The 20,139-nt window shown below is 45.8% G+C and overlaps 1 protein-coding gene across 1 annotated transcript in view; it reads right to left on the bottom strand.

The window, feature by feature from the left end:
- LOC126456344 (uncharacterized) overlaps positions 1-20,139 on the bottom strand; it is a 231,013-nt gene that overhangs the window by 93,638 nt on the left and 117,236 nt on the right. The window contains exons 7-9 of the mRNA XM_050092096.1: positions 16,013-16,210; positions 3,923-4,031; positions 3,671-3,829 (exon numbers count right to left, since the gene is read on the bottom strand). Of these exons, the coding sequence (XP_049948053.1) occupies positions 3,671-3,829; positions 3,923-4,031; positions 16,013-16,210 (466 nt within the window). The remainder of the gene's footprint in view (positions 1-3,670; positions 3,830-3,922; positions 4,032-16,012; positions 16,211-20,139) is intronic.

A 20,139-nucleotide genomic window follows, 5' to 3' on the forward strand; every position in this document is an offset into this window, starting at 1 on the left:
CCACGCAGTTGAGCGCCCCACAAGCCAAATATCATCATACATTAAATGTATTCGCAAATGCGAATGATGACTACCATCAGCTGTAGAATGTAATGACGACAATGAAAATTTGTGCCGGACCTGGGCCTGAACCCGGATTCCTCGCTTATCGCCTTACCATTTTTTTTTTTTACTCTCATTTTGTTCGTTGACTTTGTTCGTGGCGGACGTCCGATGACACTCGTTCAGGTTGTTCGTTGATCCGTTCACTCAGTTTTTATTAGAGTGTAGCTAAACCCTCTGACCGAACACGCTGAGCTACCGTGCCGGCAATCCATTTGGCTGTACGTGCACGGCTCATGGCCCGACCGAAACTTCCGTATGCCGTCAACCGTGCGTCTACGACCTGGACTCGTACGTCCATTATGTCTACACCCATACCTGTACGGGGATATACATAATCGATGTACGAATACAGGTGCACGGATAGCGAAATCGTAAGGCGACCGCTCGCGATAAGCAGGAAATCCGGGTTCGAATCCCGGTACGGCACAAATTTTCATTGCCGTCATTCCATTCTACAGCTGATGGTAATCATTATCCGCAACTGCGAATTCATATCATGTATTTCATAACGGCTGTAGTCTACTCAGTGCCAGTTCCTTTGGACATGCATGCATATCCAAAGGAATTTTGCATCGTAATCAGAATAACGCAGGCACTGCAATATCGATATATCATCTTCATTATCAATAAAAAATGAAATAGTTAAAACAATGTGCGTGCAAATGAAGTTACTATGGCTTTGACAAGCATGCTGAATAATTTTTTGTCCAATGAGCTCTATTTCCTTACTGTGCCGCAGATCTGGTTTGAAAGCCGTTTTGAAAAGTACAGCTGATACTTCTGAACTATACTGTGTTACTGACCACATTTTGAATCCATATCGGACTAATATATTTTGGATAATTGGCAGCAAGATCGTAAATATTGAAATCCTTTATTTTACAGATCGATGTCGGTCATTGTATGACCATCTTCAGTGCAGCTTTTCGAACATTGCAGGACCACAACATAATAACACAACATTTTCTATTAGGTGTAACATGTACTGTGATGACTACTTCCAACAGATATCTTCACTTTCACTGCATACAATAATTTTGCAATTACAGAAGAAGCTATCTTGTGACCTTATTAGTTGCCGATCCAACATGTACCGAAACCGATCTGCAAAATAAAAGATTTCAGTTTTTACGACCGTTTATCCAAAATGCCGGGTGACCAAAAAGTCAGAATAAATTTGAAAACTGAATAAATGAAGGGAATAATGTAGATAGAGAGGTACAAATTGACACACATGCTTGGAATGACATGGGGTTTTATAAGAACAAAAAAAAAAAAAAAAAACAAAAAAAAAAAATACAAAAGTTCAAAAAATGTCCGACAGATGGCGCTTCATCTGATCAGAATAGTAATAATTAGCATAACAAAGTAAGACAAAGCAAAGATGATGTTCTTTACAGGAAATGCTCAATGTGTCCACCATCACTCGTCAACAATAGCTGTAGTCGAGGAATAATGTTGTGAACAGCACTGTAAAGCATGACCGGAGTTACGGTGAGCCATTGGCGTCGGATGTCGTCTTTCAGCATCCCTAGAGATGTCGTCGATTACGATACACTTGAGACTTCAAGTAACCCCAAAACCAATAATCGTAGAGACTGACGTCTGGGGACCTGAGAGGCCAAGCATGACGAAAGTGGCGGCTGAGCACACGATCATCGCCAAACGACGCGCGCAAGAGATCTTTCACGCGTCTAGCAATATGGGGTGGAGCGCCATCCTGCATAAACATCTTACGTTCCAACAGGTGTTTATCAGCCAGGCTGGGGATGATGCGATTCCGTAACATATCGGCGTACCTCTCACCCGTCACGGTAGCAGTTAAAAAACCAGAATCACGCATTTCCTCGAAGAAAAAAGGCCCGATAACGGTAGATGTCGTAAATCCAACCCATACCGTGACTTTCTCGTCGTGCAGTGGAGTTTCCACGACAGTTCTAGGATTTTCGGTAACCCAAATTCTGCAGTTGTGGGCGTTGACAGACTCTCGGAGCGTGAAATGAGCTTCGTCGGTCCACAACACGTTACTCAACCAATCGTCATCTTCCGCCACCTTTTGAAACGCCCACTCCGCAAATGCCCACCGCTTCACTAAATCGCCAGGTAACAGTTCATGATGCCGATGGATTTTGTACGAATAGCATCGGAGGGTACGCCTAAGTGCCAACCAAACAGTAGTGTATGGGATGCCGGTGTGACGTGCGACTGCACGAGCGCTGACTTCCCCGTGCATAGACGAGCCCGCCACAGTCTCCATTTCTTCCTGAACTGTCTCAGCAGCATTACGCCTTGTGCTCGGTCGGCCACTACGGGGTCTATCGTCTAAATAACCCGTGGCTTCGAACTTCGAAATCATTCTCGCCACAGCTGCATTTGTCAACGGACCTTTACCCGTTCGAATCCCCTTCCTATGGCGATAGGATCGTAACGCTGAACTAGCACATTCCCCAGTCTGATAATACAGCTTCACTAAAAGCGCCTTTTCAGGTAACGTCAACTTGCTGCGACTGCAGGTCAATGGGAAGAGGAGTGGCTGACAGTCGGTGAAAATAAGCTGCGTCTGGTCAACGCCACCACGCGGCCATGGCGTACGTCCAACCAGTCATGCAGGCGGGATGAGGTTCTCCTCACTCGCCTCCGCATCGGGCACAGTCCCTTAACGCATGGTTTTTTACTCCGGCGGGAGGACCCCCCAGTCTGCAGTGCTTGTGGCGTCCAGATTACTGTCCGCCACATTTTACTTGACTGTCCTTTATTCTCTGACCAGAGGACGGTGGTTTCCTTGCCACCGGATTTGTCCTCTATTTTGCAAGACGACGCAACGACTGTGGTTAAGGTCTTACGGTTTTGTGTCCTATCCAATTAGTTGCCTCGAATTTTAGGGAGAGGATTTTAATGCGCTGCTGGGTGACTGGCACACCCAGGTTTTAGGTAAGAGGTCCGCCAGTCACGATTACCTACTTGTTTCACTTCGATTTCTGTTCTCTTTTCCTTGTGTTTCCTTTCATTTTTTAGTGCGTTTCTTCTCCTCTTGTTTTGCCTCTGTATGGGAGGATTTGCAACTGCGTCAGGTCTGTGTCTTTTAGCCGTTCTCCTTGTTCCCTGTCCGTCTTCGTCCCTTCACCGCATGTGTTCCTGTTTCTATGCGTTTGGGCGCTGATGACCATGCTGTTTAGCGCCCGAAAACCTCAGACCACACACACACACACACACACACACGCACACACACAGACGCAGCTGATTCTCTCTCTCATTACAGCTCCTTTTATACACGATTGTCATGCGCAGTCACTGACGTTTTGCTGTCCAGCGCCATCTGCCGGAGATTGTGTGAACTTTGTTTTTTTTCTGGTTCTAATAGAACCCCATGTCATTTCAAACGTGTGTGTCAATTTTTACCTCTCTATATACATTATTCCGTGGTTTATTAAGTTTACAAATTTATACTGACTTTTTGATCACCCGGTAGGTTGGCAATAATACGGTAGTGGTGCACACGACTGCCAGTGGAATTAGACACCGTACGTGGCTGTCACCAGGGTTTCGGTGCGGTGCGCCGACTCACCTCCGGCTGTGAGATGGTCCTGGGCGCCCCGGAGGCGGGGGACCTGGGTTCGGTGCGCTCCTCGCGGCGCAGCTCGAAGGCGGTGGCCTGCCCCGGCAGCGTGATCACCAGCTGCGCCGGCGACGCGCCCAGACTCGTCACCAGGTCCACGACGGCGTCCTGCCCCAACAGCACGCATCGTTACGTTACGTCACGCACCGCCCACCGGTCCCGCCCAGCTGGGCGCCCGCTGCCGCCTGCGGCGCTACTCACCGCGTTCAGCATGTCGTCCAGACCCATCAGCCTGCTGGGGTGGTACACCAGGCCGCGCTCGCTGTCGTCCCTCATCGCCTGCGTCCGCAGCACCACGTAGTCCACGTATCTGCAACACAGCGCCACACGCACTCACGGGGGGCTCTCCTCAAACCACTACACTCTACTACCAATAAAGAACTCAGCTAGTCCAGGGAACATTTAACAACACATCAAGCACAGCAGGGTGGCTATCCAAAAAATAATTCCTGTCGTCCTCAAAAATGACTTTAAAGGTTAAAATGCGTTTATACAGATTCATCGTGGAACCAATAACAAGCTATGGGAGTGAGTCCTGGGAATTAACAGAAATAAATAATAATAATTTAAATAAAATACGTATTAGTATAACTCATTTTTAAAACAGACTAAAAAGTATAAAATAATATTTCCTAGCCCCATACAGATCCTAACCTCATACAAATAGTTCTGGAAATTTGTGCTTATCAGTTTTTAACAGCTATGAAAATACTTGTAGAATGTCAAACGAAAAACGTCGGCACATGGAGTAGGTAATAGTATTGTATTGTATTGTATTAAACTGGGGACTAAGAAACGACGGACATGCTTCGTCCCGCCGTAGCCTTCAGTGGTTCACAACCCCACAACAGCCCACAGCAGTCCACCTACCCCACCGTCGTCGAACACCGAACCCACGGTTAGTGACTGTAGGAGGATGCAAGATGACTTGGGCAGGATTTGTGATTGGTGTAAAGAATGGCAGCTAACTCTAAATATAGATAAATGTAAATTAATGCAGATGAATAGGAAAAAGAATCCTGTAATGTTGGAATACTCCATTAGTAGTGTAGCGCTTGACACAGTGACGTCGATTAAATATTTGGGCGTAACATTGCACAGCGATATGAAATGGGACAAGCATGTAATGTCAGTTGTGGGGAAGGCGGATAGTCGTCTTCGGTTCATTGGTAAAATTTGGGGAAGATGTGGTTCATCTGTAAAGGAGACAGCTTATAAAACACTAATACGACCTATTCTTGAGTACTGCTCGAGCGTTTGGGATCCCTATCAGGTCGGATTGAGGGAGGACATAGAAGCAATTCAGAGGCGGGCTGCTAGATTTGTTACTGGTGGGTTTGATCATCATGCGAGTGTTACGGAAATGCTTCAGGAACTTGGGTGGGAGTCTCTAGAGGAAAGAAGGCGTTCTTTTAGTGAATCGCTACTGAGGAAATTTAGAGAACCAGCATTTGAGGCTGACTGCAGTGCAATTTTACTGCCGCCAACTTACATTTCGCGAAAAGACCACAAAGATAAGATAAGAGAGATTAGGGCTCGTACAGAGGCATATAGGCAGTTATTTTTCCCTGATTCTCTTTGGGAGTGGAACAGGGAGAGAAGATGCTAGTTGTGGTACGAGGTACCCTCCGCCACGCACCGTATGGTGGATTGCGGAGTATGTATGTAGATGTAGATTGTGCGGTTCGGCCCCCACTGGACACCCCCCCCCCCCCCCCCCCCCCCCCCCGGGTACGTCTCATACCAGACGATTGTAACCCCAAATGTTTGCGTGGTAAAGTGATTATGGTGTACAAGTACGTGGAGACAATGTTTGCGCAGCAATCGCCGACAGTGTAACTGAGGCGGAATAAGGGGAACCAGCCCGCATTCGCCGAGGCAGATGGTAAACTACCTTGAAAACCATCCACAGGCTGGCCGGCACACTGGACCTCGACACTGATCCGCCGGGCGGATTCGTGCTGGGGACCGGCGCGCCTTCCCGCTCGGGAAGCACCGCGTTAGGCCGCGCAGCTAGCCGGGCGGGCTCAGATAATAGCAAGGAGGTGAACTACTCATGCATCAATTACGTATTGCATGCGCCCCTCGCCGGCCGGAGAGGCCGCGCGGTTAAAGGCGCTTCAGTCTGGAACCGCGCGACCGCTACGGTCGCAGGTTCGGATCCTGCCTCGGGCATGGATGTGTGTGATGTCCTTAGGATAGTTAGGTTTAAGTAGTTCTAAGTTCTAGGGGACTTCTGACCACAGCAGTTGAGTCCCATAGTGCTCAGAGCCATTTGAACCATGCGCCCCTCGTTTTTTGTTTTAAATTCTAAAAGTATTTTCGTAGTCATTAAATATTCACGAGCATAACTTTTCAGGTCTGTCTATATGGGGTTAGCAGTCTCCATTGAACTAAGAGAAATTATTTTATAGTTTTTAGTCCGTTTTAAAAACGTTTTATATTAAAAAATTTTTATTTAAATAATTGTTTTCCCTGTTTTGTCTTGAATGTGTCAAATTTTTCAGTAGATTCCAAACATTTTGACGAGATTACAACAGATACATGTGGCGAATTTCACTATTATTCCACTTTCTCTTTATCAGAGTCAACAAGAACATGGCTTACTCCTACGATTATTTCACGAAAAAACTTCGATAGTGAAAATCAGAGAGGACCAACCTGACATGGGGACTTACGAGCAACCGCACTTACCACGAAGCATTCGCAAATGCGATACAAAAAGGGGATAATAGCAGTGGTGCACAACTACCCTCCGCCACACACCAGATACGAAAGAAGATTAATGCTGTACTGTCATCGAGTTCTGAGCTACGTTGAAAGTTTCAAGTCTCTAGCTCATCGGGAAGTTAGTTTAAAATCAGTTACAAAATTTGTACCGAACGAACAGGAAATCGATCTTATAAAAGCGGGTTACAAAGAGACTTACAGCTTTAGAAACGGACCACTTAAGGAGAACACCTAGAATTTTCGGATCTGACTATGTAATGTGCAAATAAGAAAAAATGGTTTAAAGGGCTCTAAACACCATGGGACTAAACATCTGAGGTCATCAGTCCCCTAGACTTAGAACTACTTTAACCTAATTAACCTAAGGACATCACACTCACCCATGCCCGAGGCAGGATTCCAACCTGCGACCGTAGCAGCAGCGCGGTTTCAGACTGAAGTGGAAATAAGAGGAAGGGCGCAGACTCATTATAATATTACCGACAGAATAGAGGAAAGACAGCTGGGATGATTAGGGCACGACAAAAGAAAGGAATGTGACGCATGGTCCAAGAGAGCACTTCAATGGCAACTTCTTCGAAGGAAAAGAAGGGGAAGAACGCGGAACGGATCGCTAAGGGGTATCGAGGAAGCAATGGAGAGAAGTCGAATAGAAGAGAATGAGGTAGAATGGCGGGATGGAGGCGTTCGCCGACAGACATTCTGGATGCACACATGTCTTTATTGCGCCTACTAACTACTCAACAGGAAGCTCACAATACATTCAATCAACTAACTTTCAAAACATGGAGATTGTGCCCTCCCTTCCCTCCCCCTCCATTACCATCCCAACCTACGAAATCTTGATCGGACCTAGTCTCTCTTACGCCAGTGTTGCCTGCGTATCCGCTCCATCAACTTTTATCACTCTCTGCATATCCTAGAACGCCGTGCATTCCTTCTTACCTTTCGCATCCCCTTGCCATACCCTACATGTTTCCTCTACCATCTAATCTAATTATCACTTCTCCTTCCTCATACGGACGCATCCCACAAACCCCGCACACCTACAACTCTCCCAACAACCACTTCAACCGTCTCCCTCTCTTAGACAATGAAATCTGCCCAGGTATTTTTGCATCCTATTAAGTCTAAACCTTCCCTCCCTATCCTAGCAAACACTAGCCGTCGCTCATCCCCGTCTTCATCTCTCCCTGTCTTCATACCATGGCTTGGGCTACTCCCTAGTCCTCTACTCCATTTCTACCTCGTACCACTCACCCCCTTCCAACTACCCCACCCCTCCCGCCCCCTACCAGTCGACCCTCATTTCCACAGTTTGTACTCAGTGGGCTCCTTTTGCGTACACCCACACTCTACGACTCTACAGAACGGTTAACCTTCCATTCCTTCCATTTCCCCAACTATCCTTTCCCAGTGGAAGACCATCAGTTTTCGCCGAATATGGGGCCTTCTTTCGAAGATGTTCAGCTTATCACACCATTATTTTCTGTTTTACACTCCTGGAAATTGAAATAAGAACACCGTGAATTCATTGTCCCAGGAAGGGGAAACTTTATTGACACATTCCTGGGGTCAGATACATCACATGATCACACTGACAGAACCACAGGCACATAGACACAGGCAACAGAGCATGCACAATGTCGGCACTAGTACAGTGTATATCCACCTTTCGCAGCAATGCAGGCTGCTATTCTCCCATGGAGACGATCGTAGAGATGCTGGATGTAGTCCTGTGGAACGGCTTGCCATGCCATTTCCACCTGGCGCCTCAGTTGGACCAGCGTTCGTGCTGGACGTGCAGACCGCGTGAGACGACGCTTCATCCAGTCCCAAACATGTTCAATGGGGGACAGATCCGGAGATCTTGCTGGCCAGGGTAGTTGACTTACACCTTCTAGAGCACGTTGGGTGGCACGGGATACATGCGGACGTGCATTGTCCTGTTGGAACAGCAAGTTCCCTTGCCGGTCTAGGAATGGTAGAACGATGGGTTCGATGACGGTTTGGACGTACCGTGCACTATTCAATGTCCCCTCGACGATCACTAGTGGTGTACGGCCAGTTTAGGAGATCGCTCCCCACACCATGATGCCGGGTGTTGGCCCTGTGTGCCTCGGTCGTATGCAGTCCTGATTGTGGTGCTCACCTGCACGGCGCCAAACACGCATACGACCATCATTGGCACCAAGGCAGAAGCGACTCTCATCGCTGAAGACGACACGTCTCCATTCGTCCCTCCATTCACGCCTGTCGCGACACCACTGGAGGCGGGCTGCACGATGTTGGGGCGTGAGCGGAAGACGGCCTAACGGTGTGCGGGACCGTAGCCCAGCTTCATGGAGACGGTTGCGAATGGTCCTCGCCGATACCCCAGGAGCAACAGTGTCCGTAATTTGCTGGGAAGTGGCGGTGCGGTCCCCTACGGCACTGCGTAGGATCCTACGGTCTTGGCGTGCATCCGTGCGTCGCTGCGGTCCGGTCCCAGGTCGACGGGCACGTGCACCTTCCGCCGACCACTGGCGACAACATCGATGTACTGTGGAGACCTCACGCCCCACGTGTTGAGCAATTCGGCGGTACGTCCACCCGGGCTCCCGCATGCCCACTATACGCCCTCGCTCAAAGTCCGTCAACTGCACATACGGTTCACGTCCACGCTGTCGCGGCATGCTACCAGTGTTAAAGACTGCGATGGAGCTCCGTATGCCACGGCAAACTGGCTGACACTGACGGCGGCGGTGCACAAATGCTGCGCAGCTAGCGCCATTCGACGGCCAACACCGCGGTTCCTGGTGTGTCCGCTGTGCCGTGCGTGTGATCATTGCTTGTACAGCCCTCTCGCAGTGTCCGGAGCAAGTATGGTGGGTCTGACACACCGGTGTCAATGTGTTCTTTTTTCCATTTCCAGGAGTGTATTTTTATTTGTTGTACTTATACTTCTTTTAATTTAAAACGATAATACTCAATAGTTCATTTGTTTAGCATGATAATAAGTTCAAAAACATGTGAAATGTCTCACATTTTAATCATATTTCGATTTTATGTATTTTAAACTCATTTAACTGAAGAGTGGCACCTTTGTTCTGCTCACAAGTCATCAACCATCCGAATGGCGAGAGCGATATCGCGGTTATTAGCGACCAAATATAAGTACAAGTAATACAAATAAGGATTAGAAAAGAGTAAAATTCTGTATAAAAGTGAAAAATAGCAGTTTTAAATGATTCGCTATTAGAGACAGCTTGAGAAAAGTAAAAGCAGCACCTCCCAACTCTTTGTTAAGAGCTGTGATGTCACACAATTTATAAGGCGCTTGACACGCTTAGTATTATTAGTCCAAAAATACGCAGTTCGCCCCCAAACCGTGTGCTGTGCTCATCTCAAACTCACGTGCATTCTAACTGAATGTGGAGTACAGAATTCCGTGTATAAAAGCACTCACACCGGGGAGGGGCTCTGTCCTATTAGGAGATACGAGGTCACAGAACCATAGCGACAGTACAGGATTGCAGACTTTACTCTCGAAGGAATGTTCTTCTGGCATGTGAAGAGAGTCTAAAAAGACTTTGAGTGCTTCGTTTGCTAGAATCAGTTTTGTAAATGGAGACTCTCTTGCAGGTGAGATGGCTGCATCATACAATGCAGAAAATTGTGAATCGACTGTCTCCTACTAAACAAATTCATTGCTTTCACAACGAATATATCACTCTACAGCGGGGAGTACGCTGTTTTAAAGCACGCGAAAGCTTTCATGAAGTTTGGGGAGTATGAGAGAGGCGCTGGTAGAAGTGAAGTTCCCTGAAGTAGTTCAGTCAGTAAAAGCATTGTCCGTGAATACGTATCTGAGGTTTCGAACGTCGATCCATCACACAGTTTTAATCGTTCGAAAAGTTTTCAGATGTACTACATTAATTTTATTCTCCTGGCTCATGACGGGTTTACAATCAAATCAGTTCACCATAAAAGATCTACAGTATATGGGTATTTAGGAACGACAGTTGAAATTACAGACCGTTTCATGGAAGATTTAGCGTGGCTTTTTCTACGCCAACGAACAACAATATCATTTAATTTCAAAGTAATAGTGTAGATCAGTGTTATTCATACGGGAAATAGGCCAGAGTGAATGTATAAAGTTCTGTCTAATTTGCTTTGAAACTGTTCCATATTTTGTCATATTCTATCAATATATGACAGTTTAGAGTGAAAAATTGATGCTGTGTCAGCGTCATCTACAACATAGTCACGACATATGTAACTTCTGTGGCAATACTAAAAACTCATCTACTGTGTGCCGACACGTAACTCGAATACAGATGTCTGTTGTGCTCTGATTCAATGGTTTGAACGCGCCCAACGGTGTGAAAACTGATACCTGCCACTGGCCTGTCTGGCGCCATTTGTTCCAGACTTGACCAGCCAGACGCGCTTAGAACGAACACTGCCGACGAATGGTAGCTGTCCGACTCCTTGTCCAGCACATGGCTCTAAATAATCAACATGGCTTGTTCTGGGCGAAGAGTTATATAATTTAATCCTCATATCGACTTGACTGGAATGCACTGTTTAACTCTCTGTAGATAGCAGGGGTAAAATACAAGTAGCGAAGGACTATTTACAACTTGTACAGAAATCAGACTGCAGTTATAAGACTCGAGGGGCATGAAAGGCAAGCAGTGGTTGAGAGGGAAGTGAGACAGAATTGTAGCGTAAGCAAATTGTTATGCAATTTGTACACAGAACAAGCTGTGAAGGAAAGCAAGTAGAAATTTGGTGAAGGAAATAAGGTACAGGGAGAAGAAATAAAAACTTTGCAGTTTGACGATGACATTGAAGTTCTGTCAGAGACAGCAAAGAACTTGGAAGTGCATTTGAAGTAAACAGACAGTGTCTTGAAAGAAGGATATAAGACGAAAATTAACAAAACCAAGGGTTATGGAATGTAGTCGAATTAAATCAGTGGGTGATGATGGAATGAAATTAGAAAATAGGACTGTAAAACTAGTGGGTGAGGTCTGCTATTCTGCCAGTAAAATAACTGATGATGGCCCAAGTAGAGAGGATGTAAGATCCAGACTGGCAAGGAGAGAAAATTGTTTCCGAAGAAGAGAAATTTGTTAAAATCGAATATGAAACTAAATGCTAGGAAGTATTTTCAGAAGGCGTTTGTCTGTAGCGTAGCCTTGTACGAAAGTGAAACGTGAACGAGAAACAGTTCAGAAACGAATAGAAGCCTTTGAAATGTAGTGCTGCCGAAAGATTATGAGTATTAGGTGGGTAGTCACGTAACTAATGAGGAGCTACTCAATAGAATTAAGGAGAAAAGAAATTTGTGGCACAATAGGCTAAAAGAAGGGATCGGTTTATAGGACACATTCTTAGACCTCTGGAGGGATGTGTGTGTGTGTGTGTGTGTGTGTGTGTGTGTGTGTGTGTGTGTGTGTGTGTGTGTGTAGGTGGGGTGGAGGGAAGGGGGGCTAAAATGACAGAGCGAGAGTAAGAGACGAGTACAGTATGAAGGTTCAAATGCATATGGAATACAGTAGTTATTCAAAGATGAAGAGGCTCGCACAGGAGAGGGTGGCTTGGAAAGCTGCATCAAACCAGTCATTGGACTGAAGACAACAATAACAACATAGATTGTAATATCGTTTTGAATGTGTTGCATATAACGCCATACGTAAAAATTGCCATACAATTGCTCTGTGGCACTTTTGAGAATATATACACTATCTGATCAAAAATATCCGGACACCTGGCTGAAAATGACTTACAAGTTCGTGGCGCCCTCAATCGGTAATACTGGAATTCAGTATGGTGTTGGCCTACACTAAGCCTTGACGACAGCTTCTACTCTCGCAGGCATACGTTCAGTGAGATGCTGGAAGGTTTCTTGGGGAATGGCAGCCCATTCTTCACGGAGTGCTGCACTGGGGAGAGATATCGATATCGGTCGGTGAGGCGTGGCACGAAGTCGGCGTTCAAAAACATCCCAAAGGTGTTCTATAGGATTCAGGTCAGGACTCTGTGCAGGCCAGTCCATTACAGGGATGTTATTGTCGTGTAACCACTCCGCCACAGGCCGTGCGTTATGAACAGGTACTTGATTGAGTTGAAAAATGCAATCGCCATCCACGAATTGCTCTTCAACAGTGGGAAGCAAATAGGTGCTTAAAACATCAATGTAGGCCTGTGCTGTGATAGTGCCACGCAAAACGACAAGGGTGTAAGCCCCCGCCATGAAAAACACGTCTACACCATATCACCATCGCCTCCGAATTTTACTGTTGGCACTACACAGCCGGCAGGGGTGGCCGAGCGGTTCTAGGAGCTACAGTCTGGAGCCGCGCGACCGCTACGGTCGCAGGCTCGAATCCTGCCTCAGGCATGGATGTGTGTGATGTCTTTAGGTTAGTTAGGTTTAAGTAGTTCTAAGTTCTAGGGGACTAATGACCTTAGAAGTTAAGTCCCATAGTGCTCAGAGCCATTTGTACCATTTTTTGGCACTACACGCGCTGGCAGATGACGTTCACCGGGCATTCGCCATACCCACACCCTGCCATCGGATCTCCACATTGTGTACCGTGATTCGTCAATCCACACAACGTTTTTCCACTGTTCAATCGTCCAATGTTTACGATCTTTACATCAAGCAAGGCGTCATTTAGCATTTACCAGCGTGATGTGTGGCTTATGAGCAGCCGTTCGACCATGAAATCCAAGTTTTATCACCTCCCGCCTAGCTGTCATAGTACTTGCAGTGGACCGTGATGCAGTTTGGAATTCCTTTGTGATGGTCTGGATAAATGTCTGCCTATTATTACACATTATGACCCTCTTTAACTGTCGGCGGTCTCTGTCAGTCAACAGACGAGATCGACCTGCACGCTTTTGTGCTGCACGTGTCCCACCACGTTTCCACTTTGCTATCACATCGGAAACAGTGGACCTAGCGATGTTTAGGAGTGTGGAAATCTCGCCTACAGACATATGACACAAGTGACACCCAATCACCTGGCCACGTTCGAAGTCCGTTAAGTTCCGCGGAGCGCCCCATTCTGCTCTCTCACGATGTCTAACGACTACTGAGGTCGCTGATATGTAGTACGTGGCAGTAGATGGCAGCACAGCGCACCTAATATGAAAAACGTATGCTTTTGGGGGTATCCGGATACTGTTGATCACATAGTGTATATCTTTTTTTCTCACTTAGTACTTCGAGTTTTGCGACCACTATGAAGCTTTCAACGTAAGTACGAAAGTTGTACATTCAAATTGATGTAATTTTTATGAACAGCACTGAGATACAATATAACTTACAGTTTCCATTTTTTTCACTGTTGCGCCTTCTCGAAGTGCTGACCCATTACCAGAAGTCCCCAGTCCACTTATCAGTTCTACATTTATATATTTCTCTCTTTTCACTAACGATTGTTAGATGGATCGTGCGATGAACTTCTAAAGATCTGAGCCCCAAGATTTTTCTTACTCTCCTTCCACATCTGTCAATTACTTCCCCTTAGGTCTTGGTTGTGGGAACCTGTACATATCAGTACGAGTCATCAAATCCATACTAATATTACTGTGTTTCGTTGTCATTACTAAACCACTGAAAAAATTTTGGTGAAATTTTTAGGGCAATAGCCTGAGCGCTGAGGAAGATCATAGGCTACTTTAGACAGTAAAAGAAAAAACATCGATCTACAAGAGGGTGAAGTAGGGAATGGAAGATGTCAGTGAACGTAAACTACGGTATCGTCCCAAGGTCACAGAGTCACACCAAAGTCGGCTACACACGTCGATAACACAAACATTATCAATGTCTCGCAGCAATCCACAATGATGAATGGAAGGCGCCTCTGAAGACTCACCTTCTCTCTCAGCGGAGAGGTCAGAGGTCGCTATAGAACCAAGCATAGGCCTGCTCTGTCCAGTTCGTGACTCCGATCAAGCAGTCAACATCATCTACTTAGGACGCCAACGCTATTCAGGTCTCAGATGGAACTGTACTTTTGTAAAAATTGAACTTGTACGTCAACAGAAGACTTCGCAATTGCTTGCATCAAGTGATGCTTTACTGTTCAGAGACAGTAACAAATATTCGAATCACTCCTGCGGAAATGGGTTGTGTAAAGTTAAATAAATCTTTTTATCATTCTTGTAATAAAGTGAACTAATGTTTGCATGCTGTAGTCCTTATCATCCATCTCCCAGAGCAAATCAAGAACCCATAGGTATGACCAGACGATTGTAGTTACGTCAGGTTATGACTATAATCGCGTTAAAATTATTAAATTCATTATATAATCTACATGTTGTATAATGTATAGCTTCTTCAATAGCATCAGGCGTAGTTGCATGTTCCTGCCCATAATTCTCCATGTGAACTGCTCAGTAGCGGTGCTGTGTCTGCCACCATCTCGTGTTTTGCGGCAGATGGGAGAGGGGAGAGTGGGAGGGGGGGGGGGGGAGGCACATCACGAGGTGTGGAGGTATGCTTATCCCAACAGGACAGAAAAAATAGGGCAGTGACGTTATTGCACAGACAGTGGCTTACTTACTTGACATCGCTCATCACAGCAGATATACTGCAGCGTGCAGCAGCTAGTGGCTGATACATTCAATTTTCATTGTCTTGTCAATGCGAAAAATTTCTAATGATAGTACAGTTCCCTTTGGTGTTCTGTAGCATACAAGGGGGTCAGTCTAGCAGATTCGATTCGTAACGTGTACATATTGTTCGATGTATGCACAAAATGGAAATTTTGAACAGTAAAAAGGAAGAATATTAGGGTGTACATTCGGTAGATGACGAGGTTACTAATAGATGGAACAAAATCTCAGACTGGTAGAAGAATAAGAAAAAGAATCGATCGTGTTATTCGGAATGGAACCATCTCAGCATTCATTGTAATTTATTTACGGAAACTACAGAAAATCTAAATCTCCATGGTCGAAGGGGAAAATGAACCCCAGCCCCTCTGAATGCGAGTCCAGCATCTCACCACTGCAACATAGCGTTTGGTGGCCGAATAGCACTAAAACTCCCGCTTGATTCGGTTTCTCAAATCAAGCAGTATTCCTAAATGTATTGCAGGCATCTGGTGATCTGTCTAAAGACTCTAGTCTACATGAGTCAGGGAAAAGAAACCTATTGAATATACAGGGTAACTGAGCTGCCCCTAAAATGGATTTTATGCAACCTGCAATGCCTTTGAACACCACGCATATCATTTTCATATTCTCCAACTTGCTATGTGCAAACTAATAGTCTTCAGAAAAACTGAATAGGACCTTATTGTTGGAAATTTAATGCAGTTAAATTTTTTACTGGATGCGTTTACAATAGGGTCCATAGTTTTCGAATTATTCAAGTAAAACGTATGTGGGTTTCGAAGGCGTTGCGGGCTGCATAAAACCCACCGGTAGGGGTAGCTGTATCACCCTGTGGTGTAGTTGACTGACAAATGCGTGTATCTCTTTTTCTGAAGGCTTTATGACTTTTGTGAGATAAGAAGACTGTTGCAGACAAGCAGTTTCGCGCCAGCTACGCACCGGGTAATGTTCTTGACATCGTATCGCTTGGCGATGGTTTCTGGCTTGGTGGGCAGGCTGAGCAGCAGCTGTGCGTTCTGCGCGTCCCTCTCCAGCTCCAGGTAGCGCGCCGCCGTCTCCTCGGGGGACTCAGTCGTTGACGTCGTCGTCGTCGTCGTGGTCGCTCGCCGGCGTGACTTGCGCGACGACCCGTCGGACCTGCGAATGCAAAACAGTGGAAATTAAAATGTCCTGTGCTGCCTCTCCTGCTCCAAGTCGGACAGCTTGACGTCCTACTCCTCTTAAGTGAAATGAGTTTCTCCTCAGTGGTTTCCGGTTCTCATTCATGAGGTGACTAGCGAAATCTTGCTAAATTGAGTGCCGGACCCCAAACCTTTGAAAACTCAGTCACTGTTTCTTTTTCCCAGCTTCATTATGTTGTAGACTCCGAACTAAACAATTGCAGAAACTTGGAGGCAGTGCCGCAATTGTGATTCTGTGTTAGCTCAGTCATAATTGTGTTCCAGGTATGGTATTAAGACAGATGATTTGGTTGACTGTCTCTGACGGGTTTGTCGTTGATTCTTCTTGCACCTATCGTCGATTGTTTAAATGGTCTGTCCCTCATATGATGTGTCACATATGAGGTGTGCCATGAAATGCCTTATAGCACTAGTTTATCAGAGACTTAGATCGTCTTTAACATTACGGTACTCGCTTTTTATATTTCTTACTGGAATGAAATATGACGGGTCCCATGTTCCCTAGGACTCTGTTGGCTTTATCGGAGACAAAAATACACTAGTTTTTCATTTTATTTTTAGGATAAAATTTGCTTGATAGGTATTGTTGATTTCGGTTCTCAGGCGCTGAGTTGTCATACTGTTAACAAGCGTAGTACTTTGGCTTCCTTAACACCTTGCGAGCTATGTGAGCGACGGCTCTCCAAATGGCTGTTGTATTTCATGAGGGAGGTTGATGATTCGAGGGGTGAGATGATTTTTCCTGCAGATTGAGCTAATTTTGCTTTTTTCTGCGCACTTCTCAAAGTTGATGTTTCATTCGCTGTTGTGGAGTACCCGTCCAGATAGCCGCGCCCGTTAACTTGCCACTTCCGGGATTCGAGAAGACGCCCCGACACGGACATGCAATCAAGCGCTCATACCGGACTAGTATCCACCTCCTGCCTCAGTTACAGGATTCGTAAACACTTCGAGGATGTTCTCTTACGCTTTGCGCAGACTGTTGGGATACATGAATTCCGCCCTGTGGAAAGGGAGGGGGGGAGGGATGGTGACAGAAAGGGCATCCGGCCACCCTCTACCACTAAGATTGCCAGATCCAGGTTAACGTGTCGACTCCGTAAAAGCACACGATAAGGCCAGGAGATAGAAGAAGGATGTATTGTTGTGGAACGCCCAAGAAATTCACTCGAACTGCGTTGAAATATACGTAAACACGGCAATGATAATTCCAGGGTAATTTTGGTCGACAGCGGCACCCAAGGAACGGGAATTTTGGAATACCGAAAACTTCGTCTAAACTGTGCTGTACGCCACATATCCAAATTTTTGGATAGTCAGCGAGCTCGGACATTATCGTTTGGACGTCGTGAGCGGTCGAATGCACACTATTTTTTTTTATATTTACTGCACGTCATTAATGCTCGAGAAAGTAGATGAATTATTTAATGCCATTGTATTCTTTGGAACCAAATGTTTGTAAAAGAATTGCTTTATAAGTGTTTGTAACTCACTTTCATCCATTTTTCGTGGAATCCTTCGGACTTGAATGTTGACACCATCTACATAAGCAAGCGACTAAGCGTACGTCTGCAAAGCTGCAGAGGGCGCCGTCGAAAGGGTCGTGTTGTGCAGAGACCATAGTATTAGCCGGCCGTTGTAGCCGAGCGGTTCTAGGCGCTTCAGTCCGGAACCGCGCTGCTGCTACCGTCGCACGTCCGAATCCTGCCTCGGGCATGGATGTGTGTGATGTCCTTAGGTTAGTTAGGTTTAAGTAGTTCTAAGTCTAGAGAACTGATGACCTCAGATGTTAAGTCCCATAGTGCTCAGAGCCATTAGGTTGATGCTAAATTCGGACCGTTTTTGTTTTGCATCTTGGTATTCCGGTTGCTATGGGTTAATTTATCGGCTATCATTTTTATTTGTAGTTCACCGTTGCTACTTGAGTTTACGTATTGTTATTTGGAGATAGTGAGTGGAACTGTGGGCGCTAGAAAATGGAGTGCCAAGTGGAGAAATCGGAACATTTCCGACAGAATCTTGTGTTTGGATTCAATAGAGATGCGACAGCAGCGGAGGCTGCCAGAAGCACAAGCGCCGTGTTTGGGGATAATGCCACTAGACGGAGCAGGAAAGAAAATCGTTTTCTTGTTTTAAGTGGGATCATTTTTGCATTAGTGTTTCTCCACGTTCAGAAAAACCTTCGGGGTTTGATGAAGATCGTTTAACTTCATAACTCCGCAATGATCCACGTCAGTGTATTCGAGAAGTGGTAAGTGTGATGAACTGTGATCATTCCACCCTCGTGTGAGATTTGCTTGCAACGGGGAAGGTTCAAAAATCGGGTGTATGCGTACGCATGCTCTAAGCCAAAATCACAAAAAATCAATGGGTGTCCATATGTGCGTCTATGCTTGTTCGCCATCAATTCGCTCGTAACATATCATTACGGGTGACGAGAAATGGTGTCCTCATGCTAACAAAACGAAAAGAAAGGAATGGTTGAGGCCAAATGAATCAGCAACTACCCGTAAAAAGATATGCGCGAATTCACAAAAGATAATGTTATGCATCTGGTGGGATAGCGACAGTGTGGTGTACTGCGAATTGCTTCCCCGGGGTGTAACTATCACTGCTGACATTTATTGTCAACAACTGAAACATGTTGCAAACTCAACCCAAGAACAACGAACAGGGAAGAATGCGTGAAGTGATGCTATTCCACCATAACGCCCATCCACATTTTGCTAGACTGACAAAAAACGCTATACAGAAGTTGGGTTGGGAAGTCATTCCGCACCCACCTGATTCACCTGCTCTTGCGCTCTCCGATTTTCACCTTTACAGGTCTCTATCAACCTTCAAGCAACCTCCTTCCTGGATGAAAATGTGCTCCTCAAAATGATGTGATTTCTACAGTCGCAGATTCGAAAAGTTACCCCGGCACTGCCAGACTGTTGTCAATAGTGAAAGAGAATGTATTATTGATGACTAAAGTCTCTGTTATGTATATCTGTTGTATTTATTAAACGTATAGAAAAACGCTGCGAACTCATGCACCAACCCAATATTTTGGTAACACTCAAGCCATCTCTGGGTGAGGCAGAGAACCTTAAGAACGTTCCTCGTAGGAGAACAGCCAGCAGCAGTTGCCGAGCACTGCCAGTGGAAGGGGCCCATGCGAGACAGCCGGCTTATCTCACCGACACATGCTAATGAGCCACCTTCTCGAGTTACGAGACCTGGAAACGTGTCCGTTCACTCGGCAGCTAGCTCACTTTCCATTTCCACACATGCAGTTGTCAGCATCTCTAAACAGACTTGCATGTACTGTTCTAAACTGAGAATTGTGTAACTACCATGTAACTTAGAAGTTGGACGTATCGCCTGACACTTATTTGGTCTATGTGTACTTCGTCAGTTGTCCTGAGAGCTGGTGGTGCAGTCCTTGGACGATGTGTGCTCTTGTTATTTTTGACAGCAGAGTTGGTGAGGATTAAACCACACGGGGCCTCACTGGCGGCTAAGTCAGGGCTTTGCGATTTTCTGTCTACTTACAAAATCTGCAGGCAGACAAAGATTTTTTTCTGTCGTACTTATTCTGAGGACTGTTTTGTAGTAACAAATGAATGGGTTTCTTAAGACTAATTGTACAACAACCCTTCATCGCAGTTCGTCTGGTAAACGATGCCTTGACCCAGCTGCGTTGTCTCTTACGGCAACACTTGTCGCAGTTTTGCGAAGTACTAAATGGTAACGACGATTTCGACTTTTCTGTGCAAACATTTTACGTTTCTCAGAGTTATTGCTGCGTTTTAGATTCTTTTCCCCTGATTTGTGGTCTCAGTGTAGAGGGCGAAAGACTGAAAAAAACGGTGAAGGGAAGTTAGCGCATCGATCTTGCTG

Source organism: Schistocerca serialis, chromosome 2, assembly GCF_023864345.2.
Source record: "Schistocerca serialis cubense isolate TAMUIC-IGC-003099 chromosome 2, iqSchSeri2.2, whole genome shotgun sequence".
Lineage (NCBI taxonomy): Eukaryota > Metazoa > Arthropoda > Insecta > Orthoptera > Acrididae > Schistocerca > Schistocerca serialis.